The sequence below is a fragment of the Python bivittatus genome, unplaced genomic scaffold (assembly GCF_059951505.1).
Source record: "Python bivittatus isolate LINGU-HERP-01145 unplaced genomic scaffold, Pbiv_v1 ctg000690_np1212, whole genome shotgun sequence".
In the NCBI taxonomy this organism is placed as follows: Eukaryota; Metazoa; Chordata; class Lepidosauria; order Squamata; family Pythonidae; genus Python; species Python bivittatus.
The window spans coordinates 4334070-4356756 of NW_028277096.1; the positions used below are offsets into that span (position 1 = coordinate 4334070).

Below are 22687 nucleotides of genomic sequence, written 5' to 3' on the forward strand. Positions count from 1 at the left end.
AGTGCGGGCGCCTCCGCGATCGCTCCCGGCTGTCAGCTGATCGATGGCGGTCATGTGACGGGCCGAGGAGGAAATGCACCCGAGCCTCTGCGGGGGATAGTTGGGGCCGCCTGACTGGGAGCGGGAGGCAGCAGCGATGGCCTGGACGAGGTACCAGCTCTGCTTGGCGGCCCTGATGCTGGTCACCGGCTCCATCAACACGCTCTCCGCGAAGTAAGCCGGGGGACCGGGGAGGCAGGCCCGGCAGCGGCTCAGCCAGTCTGCCCGCGTTGGCTGGGGTGGGGTGGGGTGGGGTGGGGTGGGAGGCAGTCGGGCGAGATGGGGCTTCGGAAGAGCGGCTGCCGTAGAAAAAGACCAGACGGGAGAGCCCGAAGATCGACCGAGGCTTGCGAAAGGGGTGTAAGGAATGGGGGTGAGGGGGGGAGATAGTCTGTGATGAGGTCACCGAGATCCTCCATCCTGCCAAAGCATGGAAGGGGAAGGGTCTCTTGCCATGGCCCTTTCCTAATGCTTGCTTGAATGCCGTTCTTTCCAGAATAATTGGGTTCTGTTGAGTCATGCTGGCTAGACATTATTTGCAGTTATCAGAGTTGGGGTGAGCTCATGTAATGGACTAACCCGGATCATTAACCCATAGTTGCTAGGTTTACCTACTTGATACACCTGCAAAATAAGTCATATTATGGCTTAAGGTGATCGCCTGCTCAACATGGTGGGATGGGTTCCCACTGAATTACGGTTACTGAACCCCATTACATATAGGCCAATGTGTTATGTGGACTGAGCCAATTTGTTCCCAGTTGCTGGGAAATGTCATCAGGAGACCATCAAGCTCCAGGACTTACCTCCTGCTTGAGACCTTCTGAGAAGTAACTAGTTAGCCATTGTGCAACTGAATGTGAGACAAGAAGGACTTCGATCGTGCACAGCTCTTCTGATGTTCCTATCACATAGCGAGGTGTCTGAAGCAGGGTTCCTCAACCTCAGCAACTTTAAGATGGGTGGGCTTCAACTCCCAGAATTCCCCAGCCAGCCATGCTGGCTGGGGAATTCTGGGAGTTGAAGTCCACCCATCTTAAAGTTGTTGAGGTTGAGGAACCCTGGTCTGGAGGACACATTCTAGACAGTGACTTGGATTACATATTGTGCTAAACCCAGGTTTCTTTCACCATGGCTAATGGAATAATCCGCATTGGTTGGGTTCACACAACATGCCTTGCTCTACACCTTGCTTTACAGATCACAGTGGCTGGGATCAGATATCAGGCTAAGCAAATAAGCCAAACTCAGGGCGATGCATAAGCCCTGCCGCCAAGCTTTACTGCGGCATCTGCTTTAACTGGCCAGAGCATATTTTATCAGATGCAGACAGCAGCCATATAAGCTAGAGGTGTCAGTGTGCATAAGTTGAATGCAAATGGGAGAAGGGGGAGAAAAAACCCTCAGTTTGTGGAGATTTTCTCCTTTCTGTTTCCATTTATTGGATATGAGGGAGTATCCTGGAGATAAAAAAAACTTCTTCCTTCTCCATATATTAAGGGCCTCCGGTTTCCTGGAAGGGTTTATCCCTTAACTTCATCACCTTTTTTTCTCTTTGTTTGCTTTGCCTATTCTGTCTGAGACTTGACTTCTTGGTAAATGAGGGAATTGCTCCTGGAGATAAAAAACAGGAGACAGGAGACAGCAGATCCCAGGCTGACAAGGCAGCCAATGGTTGACCCATGACTGTTCTTATCACTTGATTTATAATACTTCAAGTTTGTTATCAAAATTGCAGTAGAAGGGAAAAAAGCAAAACACATTGAAATAACACTTCTCTGAATGAAGAGGAATGTAGTGAAGCCTGATTTATTCAGTGGGACAAAAATGTCATGTCAAGGTGGGTTCTGAATGGAAACAAATATACATTTCTGCACCTTATTAGGAAGAGGATAGAAAGCTTGCTAATAGTGCCTGACATATGGGAGCAATCATGTTTAGGCAGCCTTGCCCAACCTGTTTGCCTTTACCTGTTCAGTCTCACCCAACTTTCAGACCCTTTAAGATCAACTCTCTTCGTTCTTTCCAATATTTTACAATTTCATTTAACGTTTCGAGATTTAAACCAGTCTCTTACTTGATAGGGTCAATCTAGCATTTTCTTTACCAGCCTTGTTTTCCAGTACTTCCAACTATTCCCAATATAATTGACTTTTCTAAGGAATTTGATCTCACAATATGGCCGAAATAAGATGGCCTGAGCTTGGTAGTCTTAGCATCCCGTGATAGTTTTGGCTTGATGCAATCTAAAATCTCCTTGTTTGTAATTTTTGCTGTTGAAGGTGTGCACAGTAGACATCTCCAAACCCATAATTCAAAGGAGTCTAGTTTTCTCCTATTCACTTTTTTATTGTCCAGCTTTCATCATCCCAAGTAGTTATAGAAAAACAATCATATTTACTATTCTGTACTTGGTATTGAGATTGATGGCCTTGTTGCTCCATATCTTCTTCCTAGTCACTGAAGCATGGCCAAGTGATACGGCCCATGAAACCCATTTAATTTGGGGTTAAGTATCTCCTATTGGATCATTTTTGGAACCGAATGATCAAATAAAATCCTGGACTGATTCAATTTCTTTGTTGTCAATTTTTATCTTGATGTCACCATTTCCAGCTATTTTCATTACTTTAAACTTCTTCTTCATGTTTAGCTGCAATCCAGCTTTTTCATTTTTTACTTTGACTTAGAATAATTTGTTTTATATCCTCTTCATTTTCTGCAGTAATATAGTGTTGCCCGCATCTCTGAAATTGTTGATGTTCCTGCCACCGATCTTTATTCCAGTTCTGATTCATCTTAGTTAAGGTTCCTCAAAACTGCCTCTGTATATAAATCAAATAGAAATGGGGATAGAATACAGCCCTGCCAGACATCTTTTCCAATCTTAAACTAGTCTGTGTTTTGACAGCACCTTCTTTGTTGTGTACAATGATTTTATTGACTGAATTAAGCATTCTGGAACATTCATTTCTTACAAATACTTGGATAATTTTTTAGTTCAGTCGAAAGCTTTGCTATTGTCAATGAAGCATAAATATATATCCTTCTGAAATTCACATGCTTGTTCCGGGATCCCACAAACACCCACAATGTGGTCACAAGTACCTCTTCCTCTTCTAAAACCAGCATGGATGTTGAGCAGCTCTTTTTTCATTATATGATTTTCAACACTATTTTGCTAGCATATGAAATCAAAGCTTTTGTGTAGTAGTTGGAACAGTTGTGGGTGTCATCCTTTTGGGGGATTGGGATGAACCTGACCTTTTCCAGTCTTTCAGCCATTCGCTGGCATCCCATATGTTTTACTTAATTGTGTAATTGCTGCTGTTGCTGTTGATTTAAACAATTCTGATGAAATGTTGTCATTTCCAGGGGCTTTTCTTCTTGGCAACTCCTTCAGTGCCCCTGCTATCTTGTCCTCCAATATTTAATTTATTTACAGTGGTACCTCTAGTTACGAACGCCCCTCCTTACGAATTTTTCTAGATACGACCAGCTCCGGCCCCAAAAATTTACCTCTACTTGCGAACTCCGCCTTGAGCTACGAACCGGATCCGCAGCCATTTGTCCTGCTGCCACGTGGTTGCGGCTTCCTGTGGGCGAGATCGCGGTAGCAAGGAGACGTTCGGTGAGGCTTGTGGTGTGTTTTGTGGCGTTTGGAAGGTTTTTGGTGTGCTTGTCAGCATGGCTCCAAAGAAAATGCAGAGCAGGCTGGCAACTGACTTTAGACAGGTTTTTCCCCAGAACTGAGCCTGCAGCTAAGAGGCAAAGAAGAGAGGAAACCCCTGAAGGAGATCTCCCCGATGTCCCTTTGGAGGGGGACTCTCCCTCCAAACAATAACTGCCTCCCCACCCCATTCTCCCTCTTCATACTGTGCTGTACTGTACTTTTTTTCATGTTTTTGAGGTTTAAAAATAAAATGCATATGTTTCAGAACTGTTTAGCCGTATTTACACTGAACCCATAAGGGGAAATTTACCTCGGGGTGCGACCAAATTCGGAGGGTGGATTAGCCGTATTTACATTGAACCTTATGGGGAAATTTGCCTCGTGGTGCGACCAAATTCGGAGGGCGGAACGGATTAACCATATTTACATTGAACCTTATGGGAAACTTTACCTCGACTTGAGACCAACTCAAGTTGCAACCAGAGTCACGGAACGGATTAAGTTCGTAACTAGAGGCACCACTGTATTTTATTTATTTAAAGGATTTGTATGGCCGCCCATCTTAAAACACAACTCTGGGCTGCTCATAACAACAATATATCTGACTCTACTTCTGATTTCTGTTTGTCCTGGGGTGAAGAACATTAGTCGTTATATGCAATTCCTTAATACAGTATATTCCTTCCATTTTTTATTTTCTTCTGATCATTTGTTTTTCCCCCATCTCTCCCCTTATTTTTTCTTCGCCTGCAGGAAATGATATCTGAGTTTTCTTTATTAGGGTAAAAAGTGTGTCCTTCTCAGTTGCTGTCTTCCATTACTTTCCAATGCTCATCCCAGTACTTTTTGTCATTTTTTCTAGCTTTAAGTTGAAATTCCTCCTTTAGCTATCTTGCTTCATCTTTGTTAGCTGTGGCTTTCACTTTCCTTCTCTCCTTAGCCATTTGGATAGTTTCCTCTGATGGCTTTCATTGGGTTTTTGTATGGGGCATGTTTATTTTATTTATTTATTTATATTTCAAATTTAGATACCGCCCATCTCACAAAGTGACAAATGTTTCTGGGCTGTTATTTGATAATGTTTTTCATTTCTTTCCATAGTGCAACTGGCTGTTTTTCCATCAAGTTAATTAAGTTGAATTTATTTTAACTACCTATAGCAGTATTGTCCAAACTTGGCCACTTTAAGATGAGTGGACTTCAACTCCCAGAATTCCCCAGCCAGCCATGAAGTCCACTCATCTTAAAGTGGCCAAGTTTGGACAACACTGACCTATAGAGTTGAAATCTTGTCAATATTGCCTTTCCTAGGTACTATATTCATTTTGTCGTTGCAGAATTTGAATTAAAGCCGACTTTGGCTACAAGCAGTTGATGATCCGAGTCACAATCTGCAGCAGGGAAAGTTTGAACAGAGATAACTATGTTTTTCCATCATTGACTTCATAACATGTAATCAGTTTAGTTGCAGTACAATACATTTGGCAATGTCCAAGTGTACAACAGCATTTTGGTTGAACAAGCCTTGTATTGGTAATCCTCAGCCAGTTTCTGTGATGGAAGTAGACTAAGTAGACACTTGCTTCATTTCTTTCTTCTAAAACAAATCTGCCAACAATTTCTGCTTCTTCACTATCTCCAATTTTGGTGTTGAAATCTCCCGTAAAATATACTCTTATCTTTTTTCAGCTCTTGTTATAACACTTCTTGAATGTCGGCATAGAGCTGTTCTTCAGATACTTCTGTTGTTCGTACATAAGTTTGGACAAGTGGGACATTCAGAGGTTTGGCTTGGATCTGAACAGCCATTCTTCTTTCATTTAATGCTTGGAAGCTGTCAAATATTGGGTGATTTTTGTTTGTTTGTTATCAACGCTACTGCATTCCTTCTGATGGTGTCACTTCCAGAACAGTACACCATAAACTCATCTGACCAAAAGTGATCTCAGTGATGCCAAGAATGCCTATTTGGTATTTGTCATTTCTTTCTTGATATCTAACTTCCCATGGTTCATGCTTGTGATGCTCCACATATCAACTTTGTTCATTTTCTTCCAGTGCAGGTGGTTCCTTTTGTCATAGGCTTCTTCAGTGTTCAGGCTCCTCAAAGGATTTCTCTTTCTGCATCATCATTTCCTAGACTGCTCATAGCACATTGTTGCTCTTCCCCACTAGCATGTTTGATTTTTTTTTTGCCTGGGAGTCCCCCTTTCTGGTACCATCTTTGACTTTTCTTTGAGAATTTTTCCATAAAGCTTTGGTGATAACACTAGAGTAGATCATAAGGTTTTTCTCCAGCCCTCCCCATTGATCCCAGTTTGGGGCCAACCTATAGATGTGTTATCAATTCCCCAACTTAGTGTCCTCCGAATGGGTTGAGTATAAACTTGTATAAACCCCAGCCAACCTGACCAAATCTAGCTCCCTGAGGACATGCAATTGGGAAAGGTTGCTCTGAGTCTGAGGCTTCTGTTCTTCTTAAGTCTACCTCATAATAGCTGGTCACATTCCCCCCACTTATAGGTTTCCTCTGATGGTTGTGAACACTGAGGAGTCTGTTTAACTGTTAGAAGTTGTAGCTGTATTCCTGATTCTTACAGATCTCATCAGTGAAATCATTGCCACAGATTTTGTTTTTTCTCCTTCTTGCAAACTCTAGTGATGAGTAAGCAAGTATACTGAACGATGACGAGTCATGACATTTCAGGGGAGGTTATCTGGGTCTGAAATTCTCCTAGCTTAGCTAAAAAAAAAAACTGGCAGTAGCTGCTTTAAACTTGTTTGCACACATTGTGTTATAGTACATCAACCTCATGTGATTTGTGAATGATCAGATACCCTCTCCAAGAATTTTTAAGGGGTTTAGATGGAAGTGGCAGTAGGAAGAGCATGACAGTTATATCTGAGACTGCCCAGAGCTATTTGGGAATGGGTGGCATATAAATTTGGAATAAATAATAGGTAGTTAGCCAGCTGGGGTTTTGCCTGTATTCAGTCTGCTGGTACATACTGGCAAGATGGAGAGAGATCATGGTTCAGGGGCTTTGCATGTACAAAGTCTCAGGTAAATCTTTAGCAGTTTCCAACAGTCATATTGCCCCTGCCCCTGATCTAAATAGTCTTACTCCTAATTCTTTCAGGTCCCTCCTCATTATGCTATTCTGAATTAGCCTTTGTCATCATTCCTTAGCTCTCATGTTACTGCATTTTGTATCTCATTTTGTTGTCTTCCACATGTTGAAATGCCCAAATAATTGTGGTTTGATGCAGGAATGGGTAAAGTTTCAAGGTTTGGGTCAGCTATTAAGGTTTTTGACTTTTTGGTGACATCACCAGAGCGTTTTGGACTTCGGTGAGAGGGGGTGTTAGGGTAGGAATGGGAATCATTCCCTTCCTCACCCTTAAAATCCCTTCCCCATCCCCACCCCATGAAAAAGTCTGGAATGGTGCCACTGAAATTCAGCCATTTTGCTTAATACTATGGCCTAATTCACACAACAGTCTAAAACAATGGCTGAGTTCCCACAGCACACTGAACCACAAACTTCCCATTGAGCATAGTTAAGCCTGTTTTGTGAACCAAACCAGTTTCAGCCATCTGTGGCCTTCAGACTAACATCATGAGTCCCTCTGGTAAGATCTGTCTCTCCCTTCTGAACATCCTGCTCCCTGAGGGAGAAGGAGAGAGGTCAGAAACAAAATGGGTGAATCCCACCCCCCATCTTCTGCTTGCTTCAGCCTTCTGCATTCTTGGCTTGTAGTCCCCCAACAGATTTCCCAAGGGAAAAAGGGGGATGAAACCTTGATTTAAATTAAAAAACTATTTTGATAATTTGAAACAAATGGCTTGCAAAGGAGAACTAAACCCTTGAAGCTGTGCAGGTGCTGGGAAACTGGGACCCACCATATCTGTAGCACGATGATTCCCAGCATCCTAGTAACATAGCCATGCTGGTTGGGGAAGATGGGAATTATGGGAGGGCACCAGATTGGATAAGGCTGCTTTATAAAGGCTTTTATCTCAGCCACTAATTAGTTGGACTGGATGACACCCTTTGAATCACTCTTGCCTTTCTGTAGTTCTGCAGCATTTTATTTGCTTAATCAACAAGTTTCTTTCCTGCGGTTTCATTCCAAACCTGTTAAGGCATATATTATTTGTCTAATAAATACATTTTGATAGGTGGGTGGTACACCTGCATTTTTAAGGACTTGGTGAGAGCTGATTTTGTCCTTTCGGTGGCCATTTTTTATCTTTTTTACTGTGAAATTTCCCCTTCCCATTTTCCTAAAGATGATTTCTGTTCTCATTGAAACATAGAACTGGATCCCCCTAACTCAATTTAGAGTCACGTTCTGTGCTGAAATGGCTATGCCAGTGCTTCCCAAACTTTTTCCTCCATTACCCAAAACCTGGTGGGTGTGTGCGAGCGAGTGAAGGGCGGAAGGAGGGGCGGTGCATGTGAGCAAAGAAAGCCGTGGTGGGTGAGGAAAACTTACCCAAGCAACCTGCAACCTCCCCTGCTGGCTTCCCCATTGACTTTGTTGGGAACCCAACAGGAGAGGTTTCAAATGGTGATCATGTGACTGCAGAACACTGCAACCAGTCATAATGTGAGCTGGTTGCTAAGCGCCTGAATTTTGTTCATTTGACCCCGGGGTGCTGCAATGGCCAGAACTTTGAGGACTGGTCATAAGTCCCTTCCTTTAGCACCATCATAACTTTGAACAGTCGCTGAACAAATGGTCGTAATTTGAGGACTACCTGTATTATAAAAACAATATCATTGAATGATCTTTATGTCATTTCAAACAATTACTATTGGTAATTTCATCAATTTTCATCTTAACAGGAATACTTTGGGAGATTTTTGAATATATTTTAGTATACACAGCAATCTTTAAGTCAATTTAAATATCCCTGTTGTGATTGGGTAATGGCTTCATGTGTCATTACTGAAAGAAAAACCACTTTTACCCAATTTTGGGTAATTTATCCACGTTTGGGAAGCACTGGGCTATGCTTTGCCAATGCTTATTCATCAAAAGGGGGAGGAGAAATATTGGTGCATCTGCAATTTGAAGGGTTAGAAAAATATGTACACCCCAAAAGTCAGCCCTATTCCCAACCAACTTGAGGCAGACCTCTCTGCCAAAAAGAGGAACTTTAGACCCTCCAGCTGTGATGGACTGTAACTCCCATCCCAGCCATGGTCAGCAATAAGAATTTATGGGATGTGCAGTCTGCAATATATGGAGAGTCCTTTCTCTGTTTCCAGTGTTGGTAGAAAAACCTGGCCAAAGCATTGTTGCAAAAATATTTCTAGGAATCTGCCTTACATTGAATCTAGAACTATCTAGTTTGATGCTGTCAATGCTGACTGGCAGAGAGGCTTTTCACATTTCCAGACATAAATTTTTCCCTACCCATCCTGGAGCTGCTGAGGATTTAAACCTGAGGATTTATTCTGCATGCAGGGTAGCTCTGTCACTAAGCTATGCTCCTTCCTCTGATCTAGCTGTTCTGTAATGAACTAAAAGCCTTTATAGCTACTCCATCTGATATGATGACAGTTTCGAATCTCAGCATGCTACAGATACTCTTTTCAGATCTGGTTTGGCTTGCCCCTGCAGAACAGGTAGTGGCTGAGACATGACATACAGCATAGCATTCTGTATCCTATCAACTCTGTCTTGGGTGTATTTCTTAGTAATATTCCACCAGTACGGAAGTCGGGGAGGGCACTTTGCATCCTGATCCCTTTTGGGGCTGCTAAAGCTTAACAAGATCCTGTGCTATATTTTGCAACCAATCAAATAGCGACAGTACTGCTTCTCACCCGTTTTTGTCAGGTTTAATTCATTCAAAAAGATTTTAAAAATCCCTGTCAAACGAGGGAAAAACAGTCCCCCAATCCAGCCCTACCTTCCATGAGCATTGCTGAAAAATTGCAATGTAAAAAAACCCAGCTGCCCCCTCCTGCCCAAAGCCCCCAATCCCCATCAATATAGGTTTAGCAATAGCCACGGTCTGCTTCCTATATGACGTAACTGCTGGGTGTCTTTTTTTTCCTTCAAATGTTAGTTTTGGCATAGGTGAATAGCAGCTTTGACACCTGAGCTGTGAGAGATCTGCTCTTGTGTTACTTTGTCTGTTATATCAGAGTTTCCAGTTACAGGAACCAGAGGAGAGATTTGGCCTGGTGTCAGCGAATAAACTCTGAACTTTTATTTGCAGTGAGGTGTCCAAGCTGGGGGCAGGTCCAGGCAAAGGAATGTATCACAGAGCATTTTTTTTCCCTTACAAGATGAGCAAAGCCAATATACTGGTAACTGCTTAATTTATGGTCATGAACAGCCTTTCCCAGTCTGATTTTCTTCTGATGTGTTGAGCTGTAAGTTGGAGAAAGTTGTTTGCAGTACTAATGTGCGTTCAAAGAGCGATCCTTCACATATCTTTCAATTTGGCCTTGCTAGCAGAGCTGACTTAAGTCAGAGTAAGTGTCTTCTACAATGTTAGAATGAAAATGGCCATTTCCAATGGCCACCACCCCATCTATTAAGAAGACAGGTTTGGCTTGAGGTAAGAAAGAGAGAGGCATTCTCGTTTGCCTTTTCAGGAGCTGAGAGCCATCTAAGCAATATTATAGAAATGTTTTGGCAAATATTGGGTTATTATACCTCCACTTCTAACCTGGCTTCCTCCAAGGCCTTTCTTACATGAAATACTCAATTCTTGAAGAGAATATGTGTAGCTCAGGGTTGAACTGTGGAGTCCTTGGGGTTCTCTGAGCTTGGCTGGTTTCTTGCAAACATTTCGTTACCCAGCTAGGTAATATCTTCAGTGCTAGAATGGAATGGGGTTTGCTCTCTATTTATATACAGAGAGCAAACTCTGAATTCCTGGAAGCTTGGTATTCAGACAAGGCAGCCATCAATAGGCACATAGAGATAAACAACATCTACACACTATTCAAAAGTGACAATAGAAAAGAAAACAAAACGCCAGAACATCTCCTCACCAGCAATCATCACCCAGATAAACAGAGATTAACACCAAGATTATCACCAGACATACAATCAGCAGTAAACAATGCCCTAATCAAGGAACTACCGGGTGTGGGGGGGGGGGGAGAATAAAATAAAACCCACAGCCCCACCAACACTGCCAGGACACACCACTGTATATAAACAGAGAGGAAACCCCATTTCATTCTAGCACTGCAGATGTTACCTAGCCGGGTAATGAAACGTTCATAAGGAAACAGCCAAGCTCTGAGAACCCCAAGGACTCCACATACTCAACTCTGTCTATAGCACAGGCATCTGTATATTTGACCTCTGAGATCCCCAGTGTAGCAATGTAGAATGGCAGGTAGCAATCTGATAAATCAGTGGTTTGTAGTAGATTATGTCCTCCATTGGATGAACCAATTAGGCCCCATTGCCATTTTGCACAAGCTTTTACAACAACGTTTCACATCCCAAGTGTGCCAAAATGTGATATAAATCCAAAGCTTGGGGACACGTATTCTAACCAAGGGCTCACCCCTTCCTTTCAGGTGGGCTGACAAGCTAAAGGCACCAGGCTGTGGTGGAACAGAGCCACACAACTTCCAGCATCCCTTTCTGCAGGTAACATTGGCAGGATTCTGCACTACTTTGTTTCATTGTCTAAACCATTTTAAATCACATGATAGCTGGGGAATTCTGAGAGTTGAATTCCACACATCTTAAAATTGCTGCAGTAAAGAAACGCTGGTCCAAGCTCATTTCTGTGATGCCAAGGGTTGGAATCTTCCTTCCTATACTTGAATCCAGTGTTTCTTTACCTCTGTGTTAAAATTCCTCTTTTTTTCTTTTCCCTTTTTGTGTCGAATCTGCAAAATTCTTTACAGTGCTCAAATTTAAGGAAACAAGCCAGCCCATTTTCACTCCAACATTCATCAACATGTATGAAGTCAAGAGCCCTTTTGCCCTTTCACCGCTGCTAAGCAGGGGCATTGGCAGCAATGGTCACTGGTTCAAAATAACAGGCCCAGCTGGGCAATTGAAGCCCTGCCCCTTTTTAAGGTGTGTTGTATGCCAGAGACTTACTTGTGATCCTGGGTGATAGTCAAGCCAGCATTTCTCAAGCTGAAATCATAGAGATCATGGAGATGTAACCAAGTCACATATAGAGTATTTTAACAGGCATATCTCAAGCTCTTACTGCAGGTTTCCAGCTGCATGTCCACAGTCGGGTGGGAAAAAGAAAAAAGTAAACATCATATTGAGTTGAGTTCAAATCCTGATTACTGTTTCACCACATCAGTACAGTTTTCCTGGCAACAGTACAAATGGTGGGCCATTGGCGTCTTCTTAGATGTTCTTTCAACTCATCCACAGTCCTAGGATTTCCTACTGGTCTCCCATCCAATTCCTATCTAGGTCTGATCTTGTTTAGCCGCCAAAGCCAATCATGATTGAGCAAGCGCTGCCATCTACTGAGTCTTTTAGGGTAAACACAGTTGAAATGGTGATGAACCTACACTGGAAAGTCCAAATCCTTGATCCAAACCAACTTGGTAATCTGTTCCAGTTCTCTCAGGGGGCTGAGAGGGGATGGTGGCTTTTGCTGGAGATTTGCTATCCGTGACAGTCCAGTAGTTCACAAACCCTTTGGCTTGCATTCCAGGCGGTAGGCATGTTTCTGGGGGAATTTTCCTGCCTGGCTGTCTTCTACCTCCTGCTCTGCAGCGACCAGCGGAGGCCAGAGCCCACCATGGCACCTCCTCAGCCCTTTAACCTATTGCTTTTCCTGCCTCCCGCACTATGTGACATGACAGGGACTAGCCTCATGTATGTGGGTAAGTGTGTTTTCCGATGGATGTTCATGCATAAAACCCAGCATGGGAGTGGGGTGGGGGAGCTTTGCTAAGAATATGATACTCTAGAGGAGTTTAGCTCTGGCCTTGAGGAGGAGGAGGGAGAGGGAAAACAGTTGATCAGCCCTGGGAAAGGAGAAAGCGTGAGAAAGAGGCTCAGAATGGCCCTCCCTTGACCTCGTTGTCCTTAAAAAGAAGCAAGGAATGTGTACAGATTTTCAAGATTCTGCTATTATATCCTACAACAATAAAGTAAAATCCCTGAGGTGTCTGTTCCTTGGCGCTTGCCTGCCTGAAAAGGCTGACAAATACCTTCTTCTCCCTTATACCTTTTAACTCTTTTTAATATAAATCAGAACTATTTGGCATACATATCCTATAATAGTTACAGTACTTACTGGGCTATCCCTCCTTACTATCTTACTAGTACTCTCCTACTATCATATGAAAACGATGCCAACAACCTGTATGAAAAAAGGAGATTTTGTTTTTTTATCCCTGATGCAGCATTAATCTTAGAAAGGGCAAATATGCTCTTACCCGTGGAGCTGTTTCAAGAAAGGTTACATGCTAACCACAATTGTTTATGGCAATATTTGCTTGGGGGGGGGGGTTGTATGTCTGTTTTAAAAATGCAATCATAATTCCATTCAGAAGCAGCTGTTTTTAATGTAGTAGGAAAAGCAAACAGTTCAGAAGAAGTGCTGTGACAAGTAGAAACTAGTACTGTACTAATATAAATGTTGATAAGCTGATCTTGTTTTTAATATAATTAAATTACACTTGTTCAGCACTGTAGTTTGAAGGTGATCCCATTGTTCTAGAACCCCCTTGAGAAGTATGTCTGATTTTCCCATTAACTAACTGATTTTAAACAGGACTTAATATCTGGTGGTTTAAATTGTCTTTAATAACTGGCTGTTTAAATATCTCTGCACAAACTGACACTGGTTTGTAGTTGAAGAGTTTTAAAAGAGAGTTCTTTTAAAGACTAGCTTTTTGCCTGGAAAGGCAATATGTTGAATGCATAGTTTACATCTGATGAAACTGAACATGTAAAGAGTGCCAAATAACGTTTTGGAATGTAGTGCACAACTCTTGATATAACCACCTACAAGTTGGGGAGAGAGAATGGAAGGATTTCCCTCATGTAAGCACTCTTTATTCTGTACTGTATAGCCTCTTTACCATAATTTTTCTTCCCCTGATCTCCCATCCTGGAGGAAGAAAAACTCTTGGCACTCAATAATGTCTAGAAAGAGTGGGGAACAACATAAGCTCTTCTATTTTGGGTATCAGATCTGTAGCCCAACTTCCAAGCGTACTTTGTTTCTCCTGCTGCAAATTCTTCTCTGATCATCATTTTCCCCTCTTTCCCCACTACCCATTTTTCAATTCCAGCTCTGAACATGACCAGCGCTTCTAGCTTTCAGATGTTGCGTGGAGCTGTGATCATCTTTACTGGCCTGCTCTCAGTAGCTTTCCTGGGAAGGAAGCTGGTTCTGAGCCAGTGGCTGGGCATCCTGATCACCATTGTAGGGCTGGTGGTGGTTGGGCTGGCAGATTTGCTGAACAATAATGATGAAAGCCACAAGCTCAGTGAGATCATCACAGGTATGCAGGGAATGTGTTCTAAAACCAGTGGCCTTGCGGTTGTACTGAAGTGCTTTCCTTTGCAACTCATGCTCCTCACCTTCAACCAGAGATCCACAGACTCACATTCCTGCCAGATGTTCTCAATATCCAAAGATGCTTCCTGACCATGCTACTGTCTCCTTCCTTTAGCATTGCGATGTTTAGGTTGGAACATTTTCCTGTTTCTCCAATCCCAGACATCTTAGTTCAGAAAGCAGTGTCCCCATACTTTCTTTTTTAGATTTCATCACTCTAATTCAGACTTCCCACACATAGTGCAGGAGTACGACCCCAGAATTTCCAACCCACAGGATCATTGACCAAGAACTACAGATGCTCTGTTCTAACACATCTGGAGAGCTGTTTGGGGGAAATTGATATGTATGTTGCAAATAGCACCCCAAAAACAGAGCATAAATATACTGTACCTCTTACCATTGAATTTATATAGCAGGGAAAGGTAAAATCAATACCTTATCCAGTAGGTCATTGATCATTATGTACTAACAGTCTATCTAGGTTAAAAAAAAATATTCATATAGTTCCAAAATAGCTTTTAAGGAGAAGGTTTCCAGAGTCTAAGCCATCCTATCTCCTCCATTTATGGGCTGCATCCTGACTAAGCACATGGTTGATTTTAACACAGGTATAACCTCTAGAGGATCATTGCTATCGTATGACAGATATTTAAAGCTTGGGGCTGTCCGGTGAAATGGATTGGCAGCAAGTCAAGAACAATTTCTTCCTGCAATTCACAGTTAGAGCATTCCACGCCACAGGCTGTTGCAGCTGGCTTAGATTATTTATATTAAACAACTAAAGACTAGAATGCTTATTTGCCATTAAGTACATAGTTAAATGGAATCTAAGTGCCTAGTTTATTATTTTATATCATGCATTTCTATTAAATTAAGTGGTTTCAATAAACCTAATATGCAATGTAATAAATAACAATAAATGTTGTTTGGGGAAAAAGAAAGAAGCATAGGGCATCTATCTCCACACGTAACAGAATAGATGGTTATTTCATATACTTTTCCTTTCAGGATTTGATAGAGTAAATAAGTGGGAGAGAGGGAAGGTATTCCTTATGGAATGCTTAGATTCTTGCTTCTCCATAGGTGACCTTCTCATCATTATGGCCCAGGTTATTGTGGCCATTCAGATGGTGCTGGAGGAGAAGTTTATCTACAAACACAATGTTCACCCTCTGCAGGCTGTTGGCACTGAAGGTATGTAAGCAATCTTGGGATGTTCACAGATGGAGGTCTGGGGTCACGTGGACCACGGGCTACCATCTCTGATGGAATGGAAAGATGGTTCATAAATAGTTTGCTGTTACAGTTGGGCCATTCCTATGTTCCATGAAGACCATCATGAACAGCAGTGAATTAGTGGCTAAAAGGATGTTCCCCAAAAGATTATTTCTATTACCTCAGTGTACAGGACATGGAATAATGGGATTAATTTGTATTCCTGAACCAAATATTCAGTGGTCCAGATAGTCCCCATAAATGTTATGATTCTATGAACTATGATAGGCTAACTCAGCACCTTGAATTAGATCTGGCAAAGTGGCAGGAACGCCAGACACTCAACTTCAAATGTCCTGGACAGAGAAGGACAAAATGGCTGCCATTTTGGACATGTTCAGAAAGGCAGTTTAGCATTTGCCCAGAGAGCTGCCATCTTCATTGGTTACAGTTAAGAGCTCTCTAGTTATCTCTAGTTTTCCAAACTGGGACAGAGATGATTTCCCAGTCATTATGACTCAATTCCTCATTATGACTAACTCAGATCTATAAAAACAAGGGAAGGGATACATTTCTTAGAACGCTATCTGTGAAATACAGCTCCATCTCCTTTCTCCAGATTGCCTCTCTCTATCTATCCTATTGGCCTAGACCTTTGCAGATTTCCAAAAACTCTGGATAATGGAGTAACTTATGCTTCTAGTGGGATATTAGTGGTCTTTCCACGTATTTGCCTTTTTAAAAAAAATTTAAAGTATCTATGTGCCGCTTTTTATCTCAAAGATGATTTAAAACAATCAGTAAGAAAAGAACAGTGACAAAAATAAATAGAAGAACTGCAGAAGGAATTCTCACATGCACCAAATGCTTAAAATTCATCAAAATCCAATTTCAAAGACAGTCTCCTCAGTCCTACCATTTTAAGTGACATTTCAAAGCCCTCAAATTGTGCGCTGTATGGAAAAGTAAATAGGGGGCATTCCCCATCAGAGGAATTGAGTATAGTGCTTTAAAGTGTTGAATTAGAACCAAGGAAATCCACATTCAAATCCACCATCTGCCTCACTGGGTGACTTTGGATCAATCACTTCTCTGCCTAATCTACTTCACAAGATTGTTGTAAGGTAAATTGGAAGGGAGATGCCTATTTAAGCTGCCTTGGGCTCCTGAAGAAAAGGTGGGATGTAAAGACTCTATGGGTGGATGGGGTAGGCAAACTGAAGGTTTTTCATCTCTGCCCTATATAAATTTTTTAGCTTTCTTTTCTGTCTGGGACTGAAAAAGGCATAGGACTTAGATAAAGCACAGCAGGAAATTAAATGCATAATTGCCATTCTAGACAGGAGTTCCAAGTGTTAACCTGGAACATCTAGTTAAAAGCTGTCATGGGAGAGAATGGCAGCTTGAAAATGACAGTGGAGAAGACAAAAATGGAAGGTCTCCTATTGCAGGAGACACAATATACACTGCTATTCAAAATCAGAAATGATGCAAATAGTTAAGTAAGTTTCCTTCCTTCAGATTTTGATGGCACCTGTGAATTGCCTACTCTCTTACACTTCCCAAAGTGACCAGTTTTCCTCCTTTCTCGCTTGTAGAAAAATATCGCCTTTTTTTAGCGATCACTTTCCTTAAGGAAAGGAAAGCTGTGTATGGACTGCAAATCCCAGAATTCCCAGAGAGCAAAGCTGAGCATTCTGGGAGTAATAGTCTCAACCTATCTAGACAGCTATAGGTTGGAGAAGGTAGCTTTGTGACTACTGGAAAGTATTTTAAGTTGAATGTCTCCTGGAGTTTCAGCAGGTAGCAGTACCTGGCCAATCTTGCCTGGACCTGGAAGCCAAATAGGGTACAGGTGGGAGATTAGCAGGAACTTCCAGAGGTGTAGCCAGATTGGGAGATTAAAAAAAGCAATGTCAAGCAACTTCTTTACTCTTGCCAATGAAACTGCATGGCTGCATCCATGTGATCACCAGGACTTGAGCCCAACTCAAAGACGTCTTTACCTTTTTGACAGGAGCCAATTGGAGGATAACCTAGACTCATGATCCTCCTGGGTTTCAGTCTCCTTCATTTCTTCCTCCTTTTTAACAGGTTTCTTTGGGTTCGTCATTCTCTCCATCATCCTGGTGCCCATGTACTTCATTCCTGGGGGCAGTTTCAGCGGTAGCCCACGGCAAGTACTGGAAGATTCTATAGATGCCTTCTGCCAGATTGGCCACCTGCCACTCATTGCTGTAGCCCTGCTGGGCAATATCAGCAGCATTGCCTTCTTCAACTTTGCTGGCATCAGTGTCACGAAAGAGATCAGCGCTACCACCCGGATGGTACTTGATAGCCTGCGCACCATGGTCATCTGGGTTGTCAGCCTTGCCATTGGCTGGGAGGTCTTTCATGGACTGCAGATCCTTGGCTTCCTCATCCTCCTTGCTGGAGCTGCCCTTTATAATGGACTGCACCAGCCCCTCCTTGCCCGCCTGCCGTGGGGGAGGCCACCAGCAGGGGTTGCAGCCAGAGATGCAGATAGAGAAGGTCTCCTGGCCACAGATGAGCTTTCCATTAATGGAGATAGTTGATGGCAATGGAACTCTTACTGCTGCACCACAACTTTGGACCTCTTATTGAACGAATTAGCCTGTATTGCTGGGAGATCAGGCTAAAAATGCTCAACTGGTTTCAAGATCTGCTTTGTAGCTCTGGGGATGCTTTGCTTAACTTTAAACATCTAGATACTTCTCCATCATTTCATTCTTTTCCCCTTTACTGAAGGAAGCAAAGGAAGCTTACCATTTCTCTAGCAGCACAGAGTAGAGGTCTGCTGCTGCTAAGCAGCCCTCAAGTGGTTATGGGCTCTCTCCTGGGGTTGCTGGGAAGCCATCTAAAATCTTGCTCCATCTTTCATCATCAGCATTTTGGGATGGGGACAGTGGATGTAATTGGCAACGTTTCCTGGAAACCTTATAGCTCCTAAGCTGTACATATGGGTGGGTACCTGTCACTTCATTGTTTATCTTCTGTTAAAGTAACATCACAGAGCAATTGGAGGAGGACATTTGCTTGTCCCCAGTAGTCCAATCTGCATAAAGGATACTCTCATGCTTCTGCCAAGCAGAATCTTGCCTACTCTACTTAAAAAAGAAGAGTGCAAATAACCATCTTTCCCTGAATTGCAATTTTCATAATTTCTCATTCTCACTACTTTTTCCAAAGCGACCTTCCCTAACTTGCTCCTTTCCCTATATTGGCCATGTGGGATGGAGAAGATGGGCATTTTAATTCAACAGATGCAAGAGGGAACATCATATTGGGAAATGTTTCCCTAATCTGCCTATGTATTCTTTGCCTTTTTCTTGATCCTTTAGGTAAGAGCTGCCCTAGTGAGGTCTAGCGAAGGGCTTTCAGTTGCTGCTTTCCCTGTGCTTGTGAGAAGTGTGCTGCTGACCTGGGGCAAAAGCTGGCTTGCAACCATGCTGGTGTTTGGGTAGTAAGATGGGAGCTGCTTTATTCAGCAGCCTGGGCGTCAAGGGCATTACATGCTACAGGCTACAGTCTGGAATTACAGCCCAGCATCTTTTGCCCCCTGATACCCAAGATCTGGGATTGGTGAAGCCATTCAAGCTGCTAAAAAGAATCAGTGGCCCTGGGATCATGCAGTTACACATTTTGGAAGGAGGGAGCAAAAGAGTTACTTATATGTGCTGTTTTGCTGTTTTTACTGAAAAGGCCTAGAGTTTAGAGGCCAAGTGCCAAGGATTTTTTCTGAAGCAGGTTGGGCCTTTGGCACAGTTGATGTACTCCTTTGATGCCTGCTCACTTATCCACGCCTGTCTGAGCAGCAAGGAGGAAATAGGGACTTAGTAGGAAAAGAGAACACATGATTCATTTCCAGACCATTGCTGTTTCCAAAGATGCTACTGTCCTCCCTTGAGCCCCCCTTAGAAGAAAGCCCATGATAGAGCAGACATCCTGATGAGCTGTGGACTATTGATGGATCTTCGGGGCTCCATTGCACAAAGGGTGCCTTCTTTTCCAGGACGTCCTAAGTAAGGCCATCAAGATACCTGAGATCAATTGTCCAGGCATGAGCAATCCCTCTCTCCTTGACAGCTTTCTTAAGTGCTGAGCAGATCTTGCCCTTGTGTCCTTGGCAGCTGATGACACTGTTGGGTCATACTCGGTTGGGGCATGGGATAAGGGTAACGGTTGGGTTTCTCCAAGTTGGGAGATATTAACAAGAACGCAGTTTTGTAATCAATAAAATACTTTCTGATTTGAAATCCTTTCATGTCTGTTAAGCTGAAATTTATTTTTTTAATGTGGACTTTTTAAAATAATGTTTCATCAGCACAGCTCTCCTGAAGTCTCTGCAGGAATGGCTGGGGGTGGGTCTCAGAACAGTACCTAGATGAAGAGAACTACGATTTGAAAAGATCAATAGGCATGTGACAGCAATAATCAAATGACAACATATGGAGGTGTTCACACATACACTGGGGGTCTGGATGTAACCAGCATAATGTGTTGGTACACAACTTACTGATGGACTATTTAGTTTTTTAAAACAAGGTTCAAGTCCTTCATGATAAAAAAAAAAAACTTGATTTTTCATGAGCTAGACTTACTGGCAGTCTTAGGTCTTGCTTCCTCCTCTTTAAAATTCAGACTGATAGATCTGCAGCTTTGCACATACATATTTTCATAATTTGACCTTAGGTTAGTCTGCTGCTGAGGTTTTCATTCTGTGGGTGTAGACCTCCTCTTAATGATTGCTAGATATCTTAATGTTGGGAAAGTGCAGAATTATGGCTTGCTTGAGTTCCAAGTGATGTAAGATTGAAAACACAGGTAGGTGAGCTATTTAGCCAGGCTGCAAAGATGAAGCGGGCCACTCATTTTAGAGGGGAATAGTGATGTTGGCACCTGTCTGACCTAAATACCTAAAAAAAAAATAAATTGAAAACTAGTATGCTGCAAAGCAAAATACCAGTGATGGTATAAGTCTAATTTACAATGATTTCTCTATTTCACAAAGAGTGCATAAGCATTCTTACGAAATTAATCTGGGGGTGACTGCAACTAGTGCTTTGTTTGGATATGTGTAGATTTTCCTTATTCCTGATCCTGTTAACCTGGAAGCCAAGCACTAAACTTAGAACAGCATTCAAGAAAGAAGATACTCTTACGATTGGCTCATTTGACAAGTGTTTATGAAGTGCAGTGCCTCCAATTAAGCAAACCCAACTTAGGGTTTTATCACCTTCATTTCTCGGAGTTTTCATTTGGAGGAGAGTTGTAATGCACAAGTTCAGCCTTTCTCAATTTGATGCCTCTCAGATAGAACGGATTATGTTCCTCGTGATTCTGGGCCATCACATCCATCGGATTGATGCAGCTGGAGATAATGGTAGTCACAGCTGGGCCAAAGGGAGAGGCACTGAACGACCAAAACAGGAAGCTCCCTTCCTCAACTGCCTAAGGGGCATATTCTGAAATCAGCTCTGGACTAAAATTATATTTGTAAACCACCAAATCGTTGCAGACTGTTGAGATGGCAGAATCATTGGCTCAGTTATTTCCTGCAGGGGCAAATGCCGGGATATAGCAGTCTGATCTTGTAAGGCTCTTGTGCCACTCTGAACATAACGAATTACTTGAGTTTATGCAGTCTACTATATTTCTAAGGGTTGCATGAACCATTCAGGTAAGGGGTGGGCAATCTTTTAATATAGAAGGGGTCTCCGATGTGAAATGAGTAGAGTATTGTTCCTTTTTCCCGGAGTTTTAAGGTATATACTACAGCTTGGAGAAGCTTTTCACTTCAAATTGTTGACAGTGTTCAGCAATCATAGCCAGATTGTGGTGCTGGGGGCAGAAAAAGAAGGCTTAGAAACCTTAATTGCCTTAGCCACCCAGCATCTCTAATTTTGGGGGGGGGGGGGGAAGAAGGATCATTTCTGACCTTTTTCAACAGAGCAGGGAAAGCAAGGCAATTCCCAGAAATGTGGGAGAGATTCTTCAAAAGAAATGGCATTCTTTCATTTCTATTTCCTGTTATTCTTTCTTTTTATAAATTGGTGCTTTGAGCCTATTTGCTAAAAGACCTCCTTTCTTTAGAAATAAACATTTTACTTTAGAAATATTTCTGCAGTGATTGCATGCAATTGGGAAAACAATGTTTTTTCTGGACTTGGGAAGAAGTGGTCCAACCATCCATATAGGGCAAAAGATATAGAAGGAAATGTGTATTAATGTTTCTTTGAGGGGATCCTCCACAAAGATTGTATACTGTTTTTATAATCCTATTTTGTCAGTGTCTGGCATTACACACAATATAGGTCATTGCCCAGAGAGGACATTCAGTCCAGATACACTAAAGCCTAAAGCTAGGTTAATGAAACCCAGTTTCTGCGTACATATGAGATACAATGCCCAAATAAACTTTATTATGCCTTAATAAGATGGCCTGTTTTCCATTAAGTAGGAATGAAAAGATGGTTCCTTCCCAAAACAAGCAATATTCTGGATGCTCTTGCCATCAGTTTTGCTTTTAATATTTATCTCACCCAGGGATAGAGTTCTGCACATGCTCAGAGGCATTTATTCTTACGTTGCAAGCCAGGGTGAGACGTAGGGGCATTGGAACATGGTCTGCAGGGAATGAGAGGGCTGTTGATCTGCAGAGGCCTCTGGGACAGCTGCAAAGGAAGGTGCCAGCACAGGCATCTTCAGTACAAGTTGGTGCTCTAGGACAGAATCTACTACAGTGGTGAGAAAATGGACAAAGTCAGGAGGAAGAACTGGGACAAGGGGAACTCATGTGATGGGATGGAATTATGAAGCCCAAGCTCAGGGAGACAAGCATTTTCTTAGCTCGCCAGAACCGTGTAGGAGGATCAAGAGGATGAGACTGGCACCTCCCTGAGGAATTCACACTGTTGTGGCTGGAGGACTTTGGGAACTGGGGGTTTAGTCTGGGAAGATTCTTGCTGGAGGTTGTAGCTAATAAACATAGCTGAACTGAATTAGCATTGTCTCTTGGAGTTCCTTGGGCTAGGCCTGACACTCAGCACAGAAAAAAAGAGACAGTATTCATCCAAGTCCTCTGTGAACTCCAGATTCTGCAGTCAGTCCCAAGCTTGGCCAGGATCAACTGGATCCCAATCAGAAGCAGCAGGGAGTAGGATCTAGGAAGGCAGAATGGAACCAGATGTGTACACAGG

General features: G+C 42.5%; 1 protein-coding gene across 2 annotated transcripts; it reads left to right on the forward strand.

Moving 5' to 3' along the window:
- Positions 1-22441, forward strand: SLC35F6 (solute carrier family 35 member F6). Of its 2 annotated transcripts, XM_088152506.1 has the most exons (7): positions 81-213; positions 3529-3670; positions 11275-11347; positions 12390-12561; positions 13981-14193; positions 15336-15446; positions 17562-22441. In XM_088152506.1, the coding sequence occupies exons 4-7, from the start codon at positions 12399-12401 to the stop codon at positions 18041-18043; spliced, it is 969 nt and encodes a 322-aa protein (XP_088008632.1). In that variant the 5' UTR covers positions 81-213; positions 3529-3670; positions 11275-11347; positions 12390-12398; the 3' UTR covers positions 18044-22441. The 2 variants fall into 2 exon arrangements, with proteins under 2 accessions (XP_088008631.1, XP_088008632.1); XM_088152505.1 differs by lacking the exon at positions 3529-3670 and having other exon boundaries at positions 1-213.
- Positions 22442-22687: the final 246 nt, after the last annotated feature.